The sequence below is a fragment of the Balaenoptera acutorostrata genome, chromosome X (genome assembly GCF_949987535.1).
Source record: "Balaenoptera acutorostrata chromosome X, mBalAcu1.1, whole genome shotgun sequence".
In the NCBI taxonomy this organism is placed as follows: Eukaryota; Metazoa; Chordata; class Mammalia; order Artiodactyla; family Balaenopteridae; genus Balaenoptera; species Balaenoptera acutorostrata.
Genome location: NC_080085.1, coordinates 18922706 through 18942819, shown reverse-complemented (window position 1 = coordinate 18942819; position 20114 = coordinate 18922706). Strand labels below are relative to the sequence as shown.

The 20114-nt window shown below is 40.3% G+C and overlaps 2 protein-coding genes across 5 annotated transcripts in view; one reads left to right on the top strand and one right to left on the bottom strand.

The window, feature by feature from the left end:
* PHEX (phosphate regulating endopeptidase X-linked) overlaps positions 1–20114 on the bottom strand; it is a 195443-nt gene that overhangs the window by 51703 nt on the left and 123626 nt on the right. For 3 of the 4 annotated variants that reach the window (XM_007174661.2, XM_057539101.1, XM_057539100.1), the window contains 2 exons: positions 15237–15314; positions 5267–5370 (listed from right to left, as the gene is read on the bottom strand). In XM_007174661.2, coding sequence (XP_007174723.2) covers positions 5267–5370; positions 15237–15314 — 182 coding nt within the window. The remainder of the gene's footprint in view (positions 1–5266; positions 5371–15236; positions 15315–20114) is intronic. The other variant, XM_057539099.1, reaches the window with a different exon arrangement.
* On the top strand, positions 2043–2805 carry LOC103011423 (40S ribosomal protein S19-like). Its single transcript, XM_057539102.1, has 3 exons — positions 2043–2113; position 2322; positions 2440–2805. Exons 1-3 carry the CDS (start codon positions 2043–2045, stop codon positions 2803–2805), a joined length of 438 nt encoding a protein of 145 aa, XP_057395085.1.

Below are 20114 nucleotides of genomic sequence, written 5' to 3'. Positions count from 1 at the left end.
TCTTTGGACCATATAAAATAGATATACATCAGGCTAAAGTTTTACATTTTACCTATTAACTCTTAAAGATAGTCTAGGGAATATGGAATGGAAAAACCATAGAGTATTTATTGCTTTATTTCACATATCCTGTAGATTGTATCCATCCCATTCCATGCTGTAGATAATTCTGGGCAGGACCATAATTTGTATAGACATTTGATGTATTTTTACATATTTTTCAGAAGATAGAGAAAAAAATCCAGACATGTTTGGTCACAGTAGAATGAGAGTGAGTTAGTAGGGAAGCTGGCTTAAAATCATTTCTGTCAAAGAAAGAGGATCCTGAGGGAAAGAAATTACTTTTGACTCAAGCTGAGCAGTGAAGTAAATCCTCTATTTTTAAGCAAGCTGATGAAGTGACAATTCTGAGAACCAACCCCTCAATATGTACCTTCAGGGATGACCACCCAATTAATTTCATTCTTGCTGACATTTCCCATCGTGTTAGAAACTTCTTAATGCACATTTGTGCAGCTAAAATGGATTCCATGAGAATGAAACATAAAGGGTGTTTATCTCCTATACCCACAAAGAAGCAAAATGTTATTTCAGGGCTTTATGGAAATATAACCAGGATGTGCGGTTCAAAGTGAACTAGTGTAGTGGAGCTACTCTAGAATCATCCTCATTCGATTAACTCATGAATTTTCAGACCTAAAAGATGTCAGTTAAAGTCGATGGGTATCATAAAGCTAAAATTCCCCACAGTGCCTGAAAAAGGACCCACCTGCAATTTCTTCTAAAAAAATGACTTATCGCATCACTTTACCATGCAAAGAGAATCTTAAATTTCCTAACATTGCTTTCCCTGATATAGACATATGGTCTGAGGAATTACTAGCACTGCACTGATTCTCATTCCAGGAGAACTTTTCCAGAAATATTAACCAATTTAATGTCCTTGTGAAAGAGGCATTTGTTTTCATTGACAGAGAAGAAAAAGACACAAGTCACACAGTTTGCTTAAGCCCACAGTCAGCCAGCACTTTTCCAAGGCATAAATATTAGAAGTAGTCAAGGCCATTAGAATCTTACAGCCCATCAGTATTTTAGGATGATGTTAAAAATGACACATTTAGGAGTTTTTCAATTAGCAACCCAGGCCTTGCTATACACCCAAATGAATAATGACATTCTGAAATTAAAGAATTAACTTGGCAGCGTCTCCAATATAGAAGAATCCCTGAGAGCACCCTGAAAGTTCACAAAAATACTGGTGCGAAGTTTGAATTTTTCACAAGTTGCAAAGACAAGAGTTTGAACTTACCTGAAGTAGACCTGAAAGGGTAGGATGATTTACATATTACATGTAGATGCTCACTGAGATACTGGAAACTATTTGAAGTCGTGAGATTTGAGAAGCTAGTTTTAGAACCCTAAATCTAAAATTTCTATTGAGTAATTTAGGCTGGGAATGAAACAGGCGAGATGGACTGAGAGATACTGTGACGAGAGGAGAAAATCAAGGACAATGGAGCAGATGACTTCACATCAGCTCTCTGTCATTTCCAAAGAAGTTCTAAAGCCTTCTGCTTTCTTCCTTTGTGCTTTTGAGGGGAGTCACGGATAGGTAAGGGGAATGGTTCAGCTTTAGGCCTACTCCTTAAAGTCAAACACTTTTAACTTACTCTGTAGGTGCATATTGTAAGAAGATTTGAAGGGCAGAGGGCAGGATGGCTAGATGGGACCCATGGCTAAGAGGGAGAGGAGGCAATCACAGCTTAAGCCAAGGGAGGGTAAAGGGCCTAGAGTTTTTCAAGAGGCCAGAACAGAGGAGGGAGTTGGAAGAGGGAGTAACGAGAGACCCATAGAGCATAAAAAGAGCCAGCCAAAGATCTGGAGACCAGAATATCAGACAAGGTTAAAACGTGGGCCGTGAAAAAAAAAAAATGGGCCATGGAAGTCAGGCTTCCAGCTATGACACTATGAAAAGGTCAACAAATCCTTTCCACAAAAGCCAAGTATACCTTTCCCCTGGCTGGCAGCTTGGAGGCCACACGATGCCTGGAGTTACGGTAAAAGACGTGAACCAGCGGGAGTTCGTCAGAGCTCTGGCAGCCTTCCTCAAAAAGTCTGGGAAGGGCTTCCCTGGTGGCGCAGTGGTTGAGAATCTGCCTGCTAATGCAGGAGACACGGGTTCGAGCCCTGGTCTGGGAAGATCCCACATGCCACGGAGCAGCTGGGCCCGTGAGCCACAGCTGCTGAGCCTGCGCGTCTGGAGCCTGTGCCCCGCAACGGGAGGGGCCGCGATAGTGAAAGGCCCGCGCACCGCGATGAAGAGTGGCCCCCACTTGCCGCAACTAGAGAAAGCCCTCGCACGAACCGAAGACCCAGCACAGCCAAAAATAAATAAATAAATAAATAATAAATAAAATTAAAAAAAAAAAAAAAAAAAAGTCTGGGAAGCTGCAAGTCCCTGCATGGGTGGACACTGTCAAGCCGGCCAAGCACAAAGAGCTCGCTCCCTACGATGAGAACTGGTTCTACACACGAGCTGCCTGCCCAGCACGGCACCTGTACCTCCGGGGCGGCGCTGGGGTTGGTTCCATGACCAAGATCTATGGGGGGCGTCAGAGATATGGTGTCACGCCCAGCCACTTCAGCAGAGGTTCCAAGAGCGTGGCCCGTCGGGTCCTCCAAGCCCTGGAGGGGCTGAAAATGGTGGAAAAGGACCAAGATGGGGGCCACAAACTAACACCTCAGGGACAGAGAGATGTGGACAGAATCGCTGGACAGGTGGCAGCTGCCAACAAGAAGCATTAGAACAAAAGATGCTGGGTTAATAAACTGCCTCATTCGTTAAAAAAAAAAAAAAGTATAAAAATGGACAAAACTGTCAACAAACAACCATCTTAGGGCCCTGGGAATTGATCAAAGGCAAACAACACATTGAAAAATGTTTAATTTTGAAAAACTGCTACAACTTAAGAGGAAGTAGAACAGGAGTCTGTGGCCTTCTTGCCTGGGACTACCAGCATCCCTCCCAGCTCAATCAGCAAGAACTTATTTTATTAGGATAGGGCTGGCTGGAAAACCAGCAGCTTTGCTGCCACAGGGGGTGAACTCACTTGGGGTGGGGGTAAAAACCTGCAACTATGCCAGCTGAAAGTGATAAACCTGGTAGAAAACAAACGAGGAAAACCCACAGCTTTGTGAGCCTGAAGTTACAGTTCCCATTGGGGAAAGTGACAGATCAGCCAGAAATTTAAAAGGGAGACAGTGGAACTGAAAGAGTCATAGAAGGGTGAGATCAGCTCTCCACACATCCCTGGCTGACTGGGAAACTAGGCATGTGTACAGGGGAGACCCAAGAGAGCCCAGTAGAAAGTAAACTCCAAGGGTGACTGGGAAGGGCTGGTGACTTTGAATGCACACCCAAGCCCCACGCAGATCAACTGGCAGAGGGCAGAAGCCCTACAGGTTCAAAGTGTCTGAGCACAAGCTCTGCCCTGATCCCTGGCTGACGACTAAGCTATGCAGACTCAGGGACAACCTCCATGAAGTGAGGCTAAAAAATAAAAATGAGAATTTAAAAAATGAGTAGAGACATCCATGGCCACATACTGTAGCAGAGACAGATTCTACAGTGTTAGTCCAGGAAAGTTACTTTTAAAAAAGCCTCAGAAAAATAAACCAGAATCTACAGTTGCTACAATACATTATCCTAAATGTCATTTTCAACAACGACAAAAAATGATGCTGGAAGAAAAAGTGTAAAGAAAAGCAATCAATAAAAACTGACTCTGAGTGAGCCCATATGTTGGATTTAACAGACAAAGACTTGAAAGCAGCAACTGTAAATTAGTTCAAAGAATTAAAATAAACTGTATTCAAACAATTAATGGAGAATATGATGACAATGACAACAAAGAGCCGTAACAAAGAAATAGAAACTATTACAAAAAAACAAATGGAACTTCAGGAGTTGAAAAGGGCAATAATCAAAATGAAAATTGTATTGATGAGTCACCAGCAAATCTGAGAATACAGAAGAAAGAACTGGTGAATTTGAAGATGGATCAATAGAAATAATCCAATCCGGAGAAGAGAGAGAAAACAACCCTGGACAATTGGGTCATAGCAGAACAGAGTAATACCAGCAGGCAGAACACAAAGTAATCTAAACCTGAGCTGAAGAATTTCTCAGTTGTAAGCCTCTTGTTCATTTTGTAAAATGGGGATAATAAATAGTACCTATACCTCACAGAACTGACTAGAGGATAAAATGAATTAAAATATGTAAGTCACTTCCTGGAACATTATAAACACATAATAATTTTTAGTTGCTATCATCATCATCATTCACACTTTGCTAGGGAAGAAAATCATGAGTGGCCCTGACCCCAATAGTTCCTAGTGAAACTTCCCTACCTGTAGGAAAAGTTCTTACCGCTTGCTGAGAAGAGGGATATAAATCATAACTGCTACTGAAGGAAAATAATAGAGCTATCAGTTCTTTGACACGCATTACCTCAACAAAGATCCTATAGTTACTTCATAATCACAGGCATACCTCGGAGATTGTAGGTTCAGTTCCAGACCACCATAATAAAGCAAATATCACAAATTTTTTGGTTTCCCAGGCATATAAAAGTTATGTTTATACTATATGGTAGTCTGTTAAGTGTGCAATGGCATTATAGCTAAAAAAATGTATATACCTTAATTTTAAAATACTTTATCTCTAAAAAATGCTAACCATCATCTGACAACAGTGTTGCCACAAACCTTCAATTTGTAAAAAACGCACTGTCTGCAAAGTTCAATACAGCCAAGTGCAATAAAATGAGGTATGCCTGTATACAATTACTTCTACATTTGTAATCATACTTTACTTTTTAAATATTTGGTTTTTAAGATATTCAAAAGTTTCTGCCTGAGTGTGAAATTCTAGAGAAATTTGCTTATATATATATTCACAACAAGATCTAGAAATGATTAGAACATTTGCATCTTAATAAGCCTTCTTTTTATATGTGTTGATGCTAGGAGTAGGGTAGTCATAATTAGATTGAACAACTGATTCATATAATATCAGAAATAAGAGTTGCCAAAACATAACACAAATTTTGCCAAACAAAAATAACTGGCGAGCCAGCTACTCTGACTTGAGGGGAATTACAAAGTTTGCTCTAAAGAAACTCCACTTCCCACCAACATATTTATCTATTTCACTTTTTTTTTCTTTCTTTCTTTCTTTCTTTTTTTTATTTTTCTTACTCACTCTGTTTTTGGAACAGCTTTTCTCAGCCAGAAGAAATCAGTCTGTGCTAAATACTTGCGGGTTTGCAGGACGTTGCCGAAGTAGTCAGATTCTGAAAACTTGATCTGAATAAAACAAACCACAACCATCACTGTTCTAAGTGCAGATAAAAGATGGCTCTGAAAAAAAAGACTTCAGCACACAAATGAGCGAGCAGCAGAGACGCTGCACTCCTCACATCATCTCTCAGCCATCACCGGTTAATCCAGTCTTCACAAAGCCATGAAATTTAATCTCAGTGATTTTCTTGTAAAATAAAAAGCTCAAAAATCAATATGGTCATTTCTGGATGACAGTAAAAAACGAGAAGCTGCAGTAATTTACAATGCATTTCATTTGCTTTATAACTGAAAAATCTACTCTAGCCTTTACAGAACATATTATCTTAGGTTTGAAATTTCTTCGCCCACGTGAGTCCTTGATCTTTTCTAAAAATGTGTACTTTATTTATTTGTCACATAGGTTCTTCTAATAGTTCAGAATAGTTCTTTCAGAATAGAAAGAACTAGTTCTTTCTAGAACTGAACAGAACTAGTTCTATTCAGAATAGTTCTTCTAATAGTTCTAATAGTTCAGAAAGTTCAGAATATAAACTTTCAGTTTATTCAGCTGAAACCTCGTTTAGTTCACAGATGATGATTTAGTCAAATGTTAAAATCTAATTTACAGTAATCAGTATTTGTTCATGAAGGGAAAAAAAATGAAAGTGATTCAGACTTATTTTCTACCCTAAGCACAATGGAGTCACTAGAATAGTTTGATTAATAACTGAAATTATCTATCAACGCTCAAAAAATGCTCTGGTCACTAAAGATTCATGAAATTACAGAGGCAAATCATAGATTATAGCTCGCATGGAAAAAAAGGAAGTTGATGGCTCACAACAATGTTGTCTATTAAAATAGGGAGAAAGACATAATTGATTCTTGAGTTCCTTTTCTTTTTTTTGGAAGGAGAATGGCAGACAGTTTTAATTCTACAGGCACTCTATCTACAAAAGTAGCAGTACTTAACCTAAATATTGTAAATAATATCCATGTAACAGTAAAAGCAGTGGTTTGTAGTGATCCCTAATGCTTTGGTTTTAAAATATATTACTGTGGCAAATAAAATAAGAAAAATACACATTTGAATAAGCAAGTAACCAAGAGTAATCACATTCTTATTAGCTGTAATATTTTTGTAAATTTAAGCCATGATACTCTTTTAAAAGCAAAAATTAAAATATGGCAAATGAAGGTTTATAAGACCCACAGGCATCACATTACAGATATGAATGAATATACACAACTTGACAGTTACAGACTTGACAGCAGCCTATTTGTTGGCCAGTGTCTGGCTCAGGTTTATCTCTTCCCTAACATATCATGGGTACTCATTTTGTCTGCAGAGTAACTTTTGTTAATGACTCATCTTAGCAATCTTTCCAGGGGACCAGGCCAAAAAATAAAGAAAAGAATAAAATAATTAATGGCACAGAGAGAAAGGCAGGAATGAAAGTATCAATTCCTGGCATGTTTGGTGTTCTACTTGGCCAACAAGTTACAGAGATAAGACTTCAAACTGTCCCTCCCTCAATACTCTTAGGGGAGGTGGCTGATGAATAAATCGTGGTATAATCACATAATGGAAAACCACACAGAAGTCTAAACAAATGGTCTGTATGTGTGAACATGAAATAATCTCAAAAGCAATGCTGAGTAAATAAGACAAGTTGTATGTATTAGAGAATTTAAAATTTTAAAACTTATAAAACAATACTACATGCTGTTTATGGGCACATACCTATGTAGCAGAAGCATAAAGAAATGCATGGGAATGAGAAACACTGAATTCAAGAGAGCGTATCTAGGGAAGGAGATAGGCAGGGAAGAAGGACATTAGGTCAAGGAGGACTACACAAAGAATTTCCAATGTATCTGCTTTATTCATTTAAAATGTGTGTGTACATGTATACAGCTAATATGGCAATATGTTTAATATTTGTTAAAGCTAGAGGTGTTCAAAATACGATTTTACATACTTTTCCGATGTTTGAGATGCTTCATAATGAAAAGAAATCTTACAATCGATTGTATTTTAGATAGATGTTTATACTCAGCCTCAGAAGAAGCAGAGTAAGCTCCTTGTTTTAAGAAGCAACCCTAACTAGCAATTCTAATGCGTTCCCGGATCACACAGTTTAAAGATGTGTCCAGGGTTCAACCTTTTTTCAGCTTTTGTTCCGAACACAGCTCTGCCAGAACTTTCAGAATATGATTGTAACTGACAGAAAATTCAGATACGTTCTTGGGTTCAGAGCGTGCTCCGGAAAATTCTCCCAAAGGAATTTCCTTCAAAAATATTAACTTTTTTTAGACGCAGACGTAGAGAATGGACTTGACACGGGGAGGGGGAAGGGTAAGCTGGGGCGAAATGAGAGAGTGGCATGGACATATATACACTACCAAATGTAAAACAGATAGCTGGTGGGAAGCAGCTGCATAGCACAGGGAGATCAGCTCGGTGCTTTGTGACCACCTAGAGGGGTGGGATAGGGAGGGTGGGAGGGAGATGCAAGAGGGAGGGGATATGGGGATATATGTATATGTATAGCTGATTCGCTTTGTTATACAGCAGAAACTAACACACCACTGTAAAGCAATTATACTCCAATAAAGATGTTAAAAAAAATATTAACTTTTTTTGTACTATCAATGGGGTCAGTTGTTACTTTTAGAAGAGTCTGCTAATAGTGTTACTTTCCTGTTCCATTCGAAAACAAAAACTTGACATTCAGGTTGTTCTACAGACACTAAATGGAAAACTACCCAAAAATTTCCTAAAGAAGAGTTCCAAGTCTAAAAATACTTTACATAAATATGGTCCTACCATAGCCATGAAAATGATCGTGGGCAGCAAAACTCAGAGGCAAGTGATTACAAATTTGCCAACATCTTACCTATATTTAGAAGGATAAATTTTAAATTGTTTTAATTATTAAACTGAGCATATTTTCCATTTCTTAGCCTGGTTCAGTTAATCTATTCCATTTAGTTAATGGACATCACAGGTAATAGGGGACAATTTTTACTTTTTCCTGTAAGACAGGTTAAGTGTTTGGGAGTAAGGAACGGCCAGCCGCTGTTACTCCCATATGACAGATGGGAAACAACGATGGAGAGATTACGGAACCTGGCCAAGTCACACGGTCCAAATCATTAGGCTCCTACTTCAGTGTTATTTTCATTGGTCCTAATAAGAAAACTGGTGATTCAACAGAGAGAGTACAGGGAAGGAGGAGGAGAAGGTAAGAATTACGAGTGGGAGGAGAAGCAGTGATTAAATAAATCAGGGCACAGTTTACTTAATATCAGACAGCTGTTAAAATAACGGTAATGAAGGCTATGGAAGACAAGGACAAAACAATATGTTAACTGTAAAGGTCAGTATACAAAATTATATATAAGCATCAATTACAGCTATACAAAAATAGAAAGATAAAATAATACACTAAAACAAAAGTACATACTATTATGTTCAAGTACCAATATTCAGGGACTTTTTCATTCCTTTTCTCTATTTTTCAAATTTTCCACCATGTGATAATACTTTGATAATTTCAAACATTTCAATAGGGTCTTGAGTGAGAAAAAACTATGAAACCTAGCAACCACTGGGAAAGTTCTGCTTGTTGTAGAGATAGCAACAAGAATGAATGTGCATGAATATTTTAGAACCACTTGTAATCTTCAAAAAAAAATGTTTAAACTCTGAAAGCGACAATAATTGGCTCAAAAGTCTCTTGTCCTTTCAGTTACTGGTGAAAATCTAGGTCAAGTTGATAATGACTTTCAATCAATTCCACCTCCTGACTTTTCAATTGAGTGACCTTTGGGGAATTAATTGGGGCTCCCGTGTCATTTCCTAAGAATAGCTGTCCAGATCATAAAATTTAGGGGAATCTGACTTTCTCTTTGTGGAAATCCTATCCTAGATGCCTAGCACAAATGCAACAGACTAAATGGAAGAATAAAGCTATTACCCTCCCCAAAGGTGAGGAACACATAATAAGGGCAGAACAAGGAAATGTGTTCAGCTTCTCTGTAGGACCAGTAAATACAAGCTGATAAGATACTACATAAGCCAATAGGAAGTATAGATTCTAGAACACTTTTTAAGTTAAAGCCATTTAAACATACTCAGCAATATATCCAAATACCTCTAAGAAAGATTTTATTTTAGGCACCCAAAGAACTCTGAATACTTAATGTAATCCAGATTTTAGAATTATGTTTTCCCTTATTTAAATAGCAAAGTCGGACTTCCCTGGTGGCGCAGTGGCTGGGAGTCTGCCTGCCAGTGCGGTGGGGTGGGGGGGGCGCGGGGGGGGAGGGGGATTAGGGCCTGGTCCAGGAGGATCTCACGTGCCACGGAGGGGCTGAGCCCGTGCGCCACAACTACTGAGCCTGCGCTCTAGTGCCCATGAGCCACAGCTACTGAGGGCCGCTCGCCTGGAGCTCGTGCTCCGCAACAAGTGACGCTGCCACGGCGAGAGGCCCGCGCACCTCAACGAACAGTGCTGGCTGCAACTGGAGGGGGCCCGTGCGCAGCGGCGAAGACCCAACGCAGCCAAAAATTTAAAAAAAAAAAAGTATTTAAATAAAATAAATATATAAATAGCAAAGTAATACGCAAGATTGCTGTGTTTAGATGGCTTCGCTGTAAGTAGTATGTATGTATACATATATACACACCTACATACGGGGTGGTGTTCAAAATGTTTAACAACCTAAGTATACAGAACACTGTAGAAGATACAGTTCCCACAGGCATTCACATAAGGGTGACTCTGAGGGAGCACCAACTAGCACACCAACCAGGAACCAGATGCCCCGCTGCCACCACCGGGGGTAAGGGGAGGTCTTGGTCTGCTGCGGCCAGGGGAACACGAAGATGGGACTCCCCGTGTGCAGGAGTTACGGAGGACCGGCTAGAAGGCCGGTGGGCATCAGTGCACCTTGCTCCAGTGCCCACTCTTGCCTCTCTATGGTCATGGGGGGGTCAGAGATCACTTAAGAGAGCTGGTGGCATTGTTTCATTTTGTTTTTTTACCAAGTAGTACAGAATTATTTCAATATTTTAACAACCTGTTTTTCTGGAGCATTCCACCTAAATATCACCTCACTCTTGCATAGTGGCAGCAGCACTCTCTGTCATTATGCACACAAAAATCATATACACACATAAACACACAAGTGTTCCACTAGCAAGAGCAGACCAAGACCCACCCCAAAGAATATTATGTGGGTTCACATATTATCTACGTATCTCCACGTGCATATTTATGTTGATGTATGTATCACTCACCAGAAACATTGATCTTCTCTGAAAAATTACCCACATCCAGTTCTCCTAAGTAAATGGAGGCCAGCTGTGATTCTGACTTTAGCTCCTACTGCAATTTTCCATTGGTTTTCACAATGAGTGACGTGCCTAATGGGGTCAAGTATTTACCTACTGTCTCTCAGATACATGCCCACCCTTTTACTCCATTCTATAATATAATGCTAGGCTGTGAATCTGAAAACCACATTTCCCAGGCTCCACTGCAGTCGGCTTCCTGCCAATAGGAGGCACTGGTGGAAATCAGCAGGTGGCAGGAGGGGAAAGGATGCTGTGTTTTTTCTCTTTCATTCCCTCTCTCTCCTCTTTCTTCTTCCGACAATGACTCTGGAAGAATCTTCAGTCCCTCTTCCACAGCCCCAGCTCTGCTCTGGAGTGGCAGTTCCTCATCTGCTCTCGAAAGCAACGGTACCACCACCTCCTCCCTTTTGTGTCCCTAGACACAGGGGTGGTAACTGCTTCCTAAAAAAGTTATTAATCTCTGGTTTACCTCGCCTTCCTGATTTTTGCATTCCAACCTATTTCCTGTATTATATCTCCTCTCTTTGAAATACCTGATGTGGTTTGGCTTTCCTGGCTGATACAGAAATCTTCCCAAAATTGGTATCAACTCACTCTTGCATCTGTCTCCATCAAAGAGCAGTACAGGTACACCTTATAAGGTTTACGTGAACGTGGACTGATGCCTATCTTTTTGGGCTAACTAGTAGGCTTTCCTGCATGCTACTGGGGGCTCACATAAAGGGCACGTCCTTTTTCTTGTTCTTTTCAAAGACTACAGAAAGACTGTTGTTCAGCAATATTTTGCTGGGTATCTCAGTTTACCCTGTCATCCTCAGAAGAGAAAAAAAAAATTTTTTTCTAATTCTTTATATCTGCCTCTAAGTTCTTTTCCATTTGCTCTTATCTCCATATGAGCCCAACTTGAGTTTTCAGCCTTTCCCTTGACGTTCATCTGATCGATCCCCCAATCTCTATCCTCTTTCCTTTTGTGTTTGTACCTGATGAATCACCTTCACTTGCATCAAATAAAGTAAGCTGTTTTTCATTTGCAACAGCCTGTCATGCTCAGAGCTTGTATTACCAGAAATTTCTCATAAGCCCAACAGTAGTCCTTATCTACATATTCCTCAAAACTGAAAACACAGTCCCACTGTGTATCAGCAATACTTTAGTCCTTTTGCTATTAACCTCGGTGACACTATTACTATCACATCAAGCATCCTTTACCTATTTTCCAGTTGGGTTTTATTCATTTTCTCTATCAGTTTCTGATCATGAATGTATTTTTACTTCATGTATTTGGATTTTTTCACTATCTTTTTTAAACTGTTAGAAACTCTTGGGTGTAATTGTGTCTGCTTCGGCAATGAGTTGGGTGAAAGCCATTTCTTCACAAAAGTACTTAAAAATTTTGGTATATAATGGCTTCAGTTCAGGCCCTGGAGACATGAGGAAATACACCTAACACTGCATCCTGTTTGGCGTCTGGTTTCTTTTCACAAAAGATACTACATTTATTGAATCCTTAAATTTGGGGCATTCACTTTAAACAGCAGCAGACTGCCAACAAAACTTGATCAACTAAACACCGTGAGTGAGCCCTGAATGCTATCTTATTTGATTAAGGCCTGAGACTGTTCCATCTGTACAGCCTCTTAAATCAATTTCAGGCACATGGATACTGCATGTGTTAATTCGTAATGATCTTTCCAAACCAAAATAATTTACTATCATAAGTGAAAAACTGAAGAAGCTATAACTAACACTTAACAGTGTGCTTACTCTGTGCCAGGGTCAATTCTACATACTTTAAATATGTTAACTTATCTGATCCTCATAGCAGCCCTATAAGGGAGGGATTATTACTATCTCCATTTTGATATGAAGAAACTGAGGCACAGAGAGGTGGCATAACCTACCCTAGGTTGCACAGCTAGGAAATGGCAGAATGGGGATTTAATTCCAGACACTTTGATTCCAGGGTCCATGTTCATAACCACTACACCAAACTGCCTCTCAAATTCTCGCCTGCATTCTTCAAGTATCTGCCAATCACATGTAATTATTCAGGTTCTACTGCTGAGGTACTTTGTGCCCTGGTGATGCCCTTCTTAGCAGCAATAGTTCTCATACTGATAAAGTTATAGCTATCATTTATGGGGAGTCGACTTATGTGCCACACATTATGCTAGGTGCTTTTACATTTACATAATCTCATTTAATCTTCTCAAAAATACTAAGACTTGGTTATTATTATCTCCAGTATCCAGATAATCAAAGGCATGCTAACTGAAGTTAAATAACCTGCACAAGATCAAACAACTAGCAAGTGGAAGAGGAAGAATCACTTCGCCACTTAACAGTATGACCTCCCTACTCTTTACTCATCCCATCCCAACCAGCTCTGGGAAAGCAGTTCCCACCCACTCTTCAACTCACTCCTCTGTTCCTCCAGCAGAGCTGCCTGACAAGAACCCTGCAAAACCCCTTCTCTGATTACAAGTAGAGCTTCCTGGGCCCAGATTTCAGTCCTGGCTCTGACGCTTGGCATGGCACTGAGGAAATCACCTAACTTCTTTGATTCTCTATGTCCTTTTCTGCGAGATGGGGATAAACACCATCTATTTCACAGGATCAGTGTGGGGCTTAAAAGATAATGTACATGAACGTGGCAAATGTGTCAGTATCTTTAATTATCATGCTAATAGTGAGATTTTTCAGGATCAAAACAATGTATAATAAGATGGGCTGTCTGAGCTTTGGGATACTGTGAAGCACAATTATTTTCCTCCACAGCAACTGGATCAATACTTTGGAAGGCTATATCTTGGAGCCCAACTGAGAAACTTTCTAATTAATGCTTTCACTCACTTTTGAATAATCTTATAAAATTCCAGTGTTCATCTATAAAGCTAGGATTGCTTACAGATATGCAACTTATTAAATCACAGTTTCAGGAAAGAGCTATACCTCAGAACCACTGTTACTTAATGAATTCCAAAAAACTACTTTTTCAAGAAAATCTAGTGAATGATAAAAACAGGGGTTTTAATAAATGCTGGAGAGGGTGTGGAGGAAAGGGAACACTCTTGCACTGTTGGTGGGAATGTAAATTGATACAGCCACTATGGAGAACAGTATGGAGGTTCCTTAAAAAACTACAAATAGAACTACCATACGACCCAGCAATCCCACTACTGGGCATATACCCTGAGAAAACCATAGGTCAAAAAGAGTCATGTACCAAAATGTTCATTGCAGCTCTATTTACAATAGCCAGGACATGGAAGCAACCTAAATGTCTATCGACAGATGAATGGATAAAGAAGATGTGGCACATATATACAATGGAATATTACTCAGCCATCAAAAGAAATGAAATGGAGGTATTTGTAATGAGGTGGATGGAGTTAGAGTCTGTCATACAGAGTGAAGTAAGTCAGAAAGAGAAAAACAAATACAGTATGCTAACACATATATACAGAATCTAAGGGGGAAAAAAAAAAAAAAAAGGCCATGAAGAACCTAGTGGCAAGACGGGAATAAAGACACAGACCTACTAGAGAATGGACTTGAGGATATGGGGAGGGGGTGGGGTGAGATGTGACAGGGTAAGAGAGTGGCATGGACATATTTACACTACCAAATGTAAAATAGATAACTAGTGGGAAGCAGCCGCATAGCACAGGGAGATCAGCTTGGTGCTTTGTGACCACCTAGAGGGGTGGGATGGGGAGGGTGGGAGGGAGGGAGATGCAAGAGGGAAGAGAAATGGGAACATATTGTATATCTATAACTGATTCACTTTGTTATAAAGCAGAAGCTAACACACTATTGTAAGGCAATTATACTTCAATAAAGATGTTAAAAAAAAAAAAAAAACAGGGGTTTTTGTGAGGAAGAAAAGTTCTTTACCAGAACTATCTGTAGGAAGGAAAATAACAGTGGTTATGATTAGAAAGGCCTGTAATGAATGTATCTACTGGAAAATATATGTCCCAAAATACTGGAATAAAAAAGAATTACTATTCCTCCATCAGTAACTTACTGCAAATATACAATCCAACTCACAATAAATTATAGAGTCATATGTATATGCACTTAGTTTGCCAAAACACTCATAAAGTTTAATGAAGTTAACTTCCAACAGGCAAGATTTATTACTAGTCATTTAATATGAATGAAGCACATAAAGACTGTTTAACAACAAACATCATACATTCACCGTTAGAACATGCTCACTAATTGTAAAATACTCAATTTGCTTAATTCTTTCCTTTATGATCAAAGTAGACCAAATCCAAGTCCATTTGCTTTATGGTACCCACTCAGCTACACATTCTTTCTGACACTTCCTTTATTTTGAATCTGCTCTAAATCTTGTGATATGCCTGGCATAATGAGGCTGATATCTAGCCAAGGAATGAATCAAAAGTTGGTGCTTTTTGGCACCACCAGATTTAACTGCCTGGACTTGGGTTAGCTGAAAGGCCGAGGCCAGTAAAACTTGCCGGAAAAAAAATACAGTAAATTTAGCACTTACTGCCTTGAGGTCTTCATTAACATGAGTATCATTCATTATAAATTCAGGATAGCCAACTTTTGCCAAAACAGCTCTTGCCTATAAAAAGGAAAAAGAAAAATGATGTCAGAGTTTCAGCACTTAAGTCATTAATAATCAAAGGACACAGGAATGCAGCCTTCATCTGAAAACTCTGTTTACTGAATATCTACTATATGTAACTGACTGTGAAGGGCAAAAAAGAAAAAAAAAAATCTAAGTTAGTCCCTGCCCTCAGCATACTAAAAGCATAGTGAATGTAGCCAATAACTATATAATACAAGATAAATAAAGGTTTAGATATAGACAATATTGTCTATAAATAATTTTATTTGATATTGTTATCAAAGTCCATAGCAGAGATTATTTCCTCATGGGGAAAATGCTTAATGGAGAAGGTGACCAAACTGAGTCTTAGAGAATGGATGGGATTTCAAAATGCAGAGCTGAGAGGAAGGACATTCCAGGAGAGCAAACAGCAGGGGCAAAGTCAGGGAGACGAAAAACAAAGAGCACGTCAGAGAGATGGTGAGTAGTTTCCTGTAGCTGGAGAAGAAAGCACGAGGGGTGGACACAGAAAACCATACAAGAAAGCCAGCTTTGGCCAGATCACAGGGATTCCTGAATGCCATGCTAAGAGTCTATATTTTGTTTTACAGACAAGAGAGAACTAAATATTTTTAGCAGGAATAAAATGAGATGAGTCACCCTCCAGCGAAATTATCTGTGCAACTCCGTGAATGATGGCCAGGATGCCAGAAAAATTGGAGGTAGAGAGTCCAGACTAATTTAAGATGCATCACAACCATCCTTTTGATAGACATACTACTTATTCCCTGTTTTACAGTCTATAGGGAATGGATAAAGGAAAAATAGGCACATACAAGGAGCCTCCACAGCAGGGACTGGCAAACTGTGGCCTATGGGCCAAAGCTACTCTCTGCCCCGGCTCCCCACCCCAAATCTGTTTCTATAAATAAAGTTCCATTGGAACACAGCCACGCCCACTCATTTACATGTAATCTATGGCTGCTTTTGCACTACAACGGCAGAGTTAAATAGTTGGGACAGAAACCCTTTGGCTCACAAAACCTCAAATATTTACTCTCTAGCATTTTAAAGAAAAGGTTTGCCAACCCTTGCTCTCAAGAAATTTTGTCTCTCTCCTCTCCCCAGATTCAGGGTTTCACAAAAACAAAAGAACAGCTTACTCAAAAGAGTAAGTACCCTGTCAGGCCTCTGTCCAGATCCCCTGGGATCCCTTTTATCACCTCAGCATATCCCTCCCCTCCCCAGCTTCTATGTTCTTTTTCCTTTCTAATGGCCAGCACCTGAGACTGAAGGCCTGCCCTAGGGCTACTAGGACACCTTGCCTGCACTCAAAACAGTTTCCTCCTGGGAGTTTATCTACCTTGGGCCCCCATCTCCACTGCCATCCCAGCAGCCCTTAGCCAATGACAGCCTGTAGCAGGAATATGAAAGTCCAGCTCCTTTGCTTCAATTCAGGACACAGGGTGAGGTATAATTTGCCCTCTGGAGTTCCCCACAGGATCAGGCTATCTGAGACTTCCCCTGAAACGGCACCCTGGTCCATCTCTCACCCTTCCCAGTCTGACTTCCCTCATTCCCTTGCTGGTTTCTCCTGGGAGCACTTGCTGAATAAATCATAAATCACTTGCACACGAATCCTCATCTCCAGCTCTGCCTCAAGAAGACCCAACATAAGACACCAGGCAACCCCCAACACATCAGTTTTATTCCAGCAAAGCAAAAACCAGTGACCTTTGCACACTGCTCTTAGTAATGAGTTTTTTCCTTCAGTCCCTTTTAATTTTCTTCACTCAAGAAATAAATAGAATAAGATAGTATGTTTTCCTTATCTGCCTTGAGATAATTCAAATATTAAATATCAGCAGAAACTTGAAACTCAAGACTCAGAGAGGATTTTACAAGTGCCGCAGGACACAGTCATAATGGCTTTTGCTGTTCCAGAGACTCAAATATAGCACAGATCAAATTTTGCCTTCAAAACCCTGTGAGTTACACTGAAAGCCTGATATGACCCGGAGAGCAGATAACCAGAGGTTACAACTCGCCCCCAACATCAAACAATACATCATATGTCTACAGGTTACCTTGTTCCGAGATTGTTCTGGTACTTCCCTTGTATTTAATTCCTCACTATACTTTATCAGCTCACCACAAGTCATATACATAACTATAACAAATACAGAGCTCCAGATAGTCTCAAAAAAAAAATAAAGAAATATACAAGCTGAGTCATCCACAATTGTTTTCTGAACACTGGTCTTTCCAGAGCATGCTGGTGAATTATGGATTGTTTTTCAAACCTCACGCTCTGGGACCCCCCACTGCACTATAGAGCTGCACAGAGTATATTACCTTCTGCACTGTATATGCAGGTCATTGAATCCTTTATTATTTATTTAGCAACACCATGACTTGAAGAGAGCCAGAATGGTGATACAAAGAATCTCTATTCATCTAAGAACACAAAGATAAATAATACTAGTAGCAACACTGCCAACATCTGGAAAGAATGCTCTTCTTCCCCAAAAATGTGCTGTGTTGTTATGCCTCTATTCAAACCCAAATGCTCCTTCTGCCAGACAGTCTGTTGTCACTTCCACATCATCCCACCCAACCCCGTTCTACATTCTTCCCTGAGAGGCCTCAGAACTACATCTCCCAAAACCCCATGGGACATGACTGCAGGTTAGACTCTGTGAATGAGAAGCACTCATAGGAGACTGGAAAAGTAGAGGAGGAGACACTATTTATTCACTCGCTGCTGGTAACTATGGGCAGGCACACGGGCATCTGCAGACAGCAGATAAAGCGCTTTGCCAGCAGCTTCCAAGCATTCTCCTGAGAAGAGCCCTTTCGTGTGCGGGCAGCAGAGACCATTGGCAGGCTCTGCCCTTCACTCCCCAGCCCTCCTGATGATTGCATAAGCCTCCAAATCCCCATATTAAACATCTTTCCGCTTGACACGCTTAGAAGGGCACCCATTTTCCTGAATAAACTCTGATATACCCTTTAAAGCAAATAATGATCACATCACTTTTTAATTTTTTCAGAATGGAAGAAATGAAGCACCAATAGCTTGATGGCTTGTGAAGGGAAAAGCATTAGTGAAGCAGGCCTGAAATCAATTACTCCATGGGTTATAAGGACAAGAAGGAAAGGCAAGTTCCACTGCAAACACTGAGAGAACAGTGGGATAAATAAAAAACAGACTGCATGCTATATCCTGCAAGAAATATTTCCCAGTCTGCTTATGGCTGATCAAAAACTCCAGAGCTTTCCATAACCAGTACATGCATTTCTTTCCCTTATTCACAAAGACCTCCAGAAAGGGCTGCACATGACAGCTGGACCTTCTTCCTCAATAAAGGAGGCTCAAATGATCTTCACTACCTGTGTGACCCTGAGCAAAGTACTTAACTTTTCTGAAGCAAATACTGCCTATTATATATCCAATATCCACATTCCTTTCCCTTCCTTACTATCAGACCCCAGTTCTTCTCAGGATGACACTGGACCCAACAAAAAATAGCTGCATCACCCAACTTCGTTTGCAGTTACAGTTGGCTACGGGATGAGATTTTGGCCAATGACATATAACCAAAAGTCCTTGTTGCACTCCCAGGAATCTGTTTTAAAAGACGAAGACTCCGCTGGCATGTGCCCTCTGCCTGCAGTCCACGGTTTCTCAACCTTAGCAATATTGACATTTGGGGCCAGGTAATTCCTACTGTGGGAGCTGTCCTGTAGCCTGTAGGATGTTTAGAAGCATCTTTGGTTTCTACATACTAGATGCCACTAGCAACACCACCTCACAACTCGTGACAACCAAAAATGTCTTCAGACATTGCCAAATGTCCCCTAGGGGCAAAATTGCCTGCTGGGTAAGAACCACTACTTTAGTCTTTCCTCTTCCTCCTTCCTGCAATGCTGATGCAATGGCAGAGATAGGGCAGCCATCTTGTAATCACAGGGTAACAAACAAGAGGAAGAAATCGACATGCTAAAGAGGGTGGAATGAAGAGTTGGTGCCATCTGCAGCCCACCATATCAGGCATGAACTGCCTCCCTTCCCCCTCTATGACATGAGGAAAATAAATCCCTATTTGTCTGAGGCATTAGATATAATGTTTTCTACTAGCTGTAGCTGAATGTAATCCTAACATGATCTCCTTTTCATCAGATATAGCCTGAGGGAAAAAAAAATAGTACCTATACTTCACTGGGTTGTCTGCAAGGATTCACGATGACATTGCACACAAAGCACTTTTTTATGCCTTGGTCCAGAGTACATGATGAATAAATGTTGGCTGTAGATTATACAGAGAAAGTAGAAACATGACTTCTTCCAAGGATCTGGAGTAACACTGTTCTGTACCTATTTGGAGGGTCTCTTAGGGGAACCCAGGCCAGATTACATCCTTAACCAAATACCTGAACTCCCCTGGGGAATAATGTCACTCTTTTTAGTCACAGGTCAAGTTTCAGGGGGCCACACAACGTAGTGAGAGAGGAAGGCTGTTGAAGCAACCCTGTGATCAATGGGGAGACAGATGTGCCCATGAGATGCTTGGAGCACGGTGGAAGATTTCCTGAGCAAAGCCAGGCTCTAAGCATGAGCCAGGAGAACCCAGGCTATTCATATCCCCCCAAAAGTCTGAGGACTCTTCTGAGGGCCGCTATTTGCACACCTCAGAAAATGGACACAAGAAACACTATGAAAGCTGATCTTAGCAAAGATCAAAGAAAAGGTTGCCTTTAGCATTCACCATCTTGGTTTCTGCTTTCCCTTCCTTTCTCTTGCCTGTATCC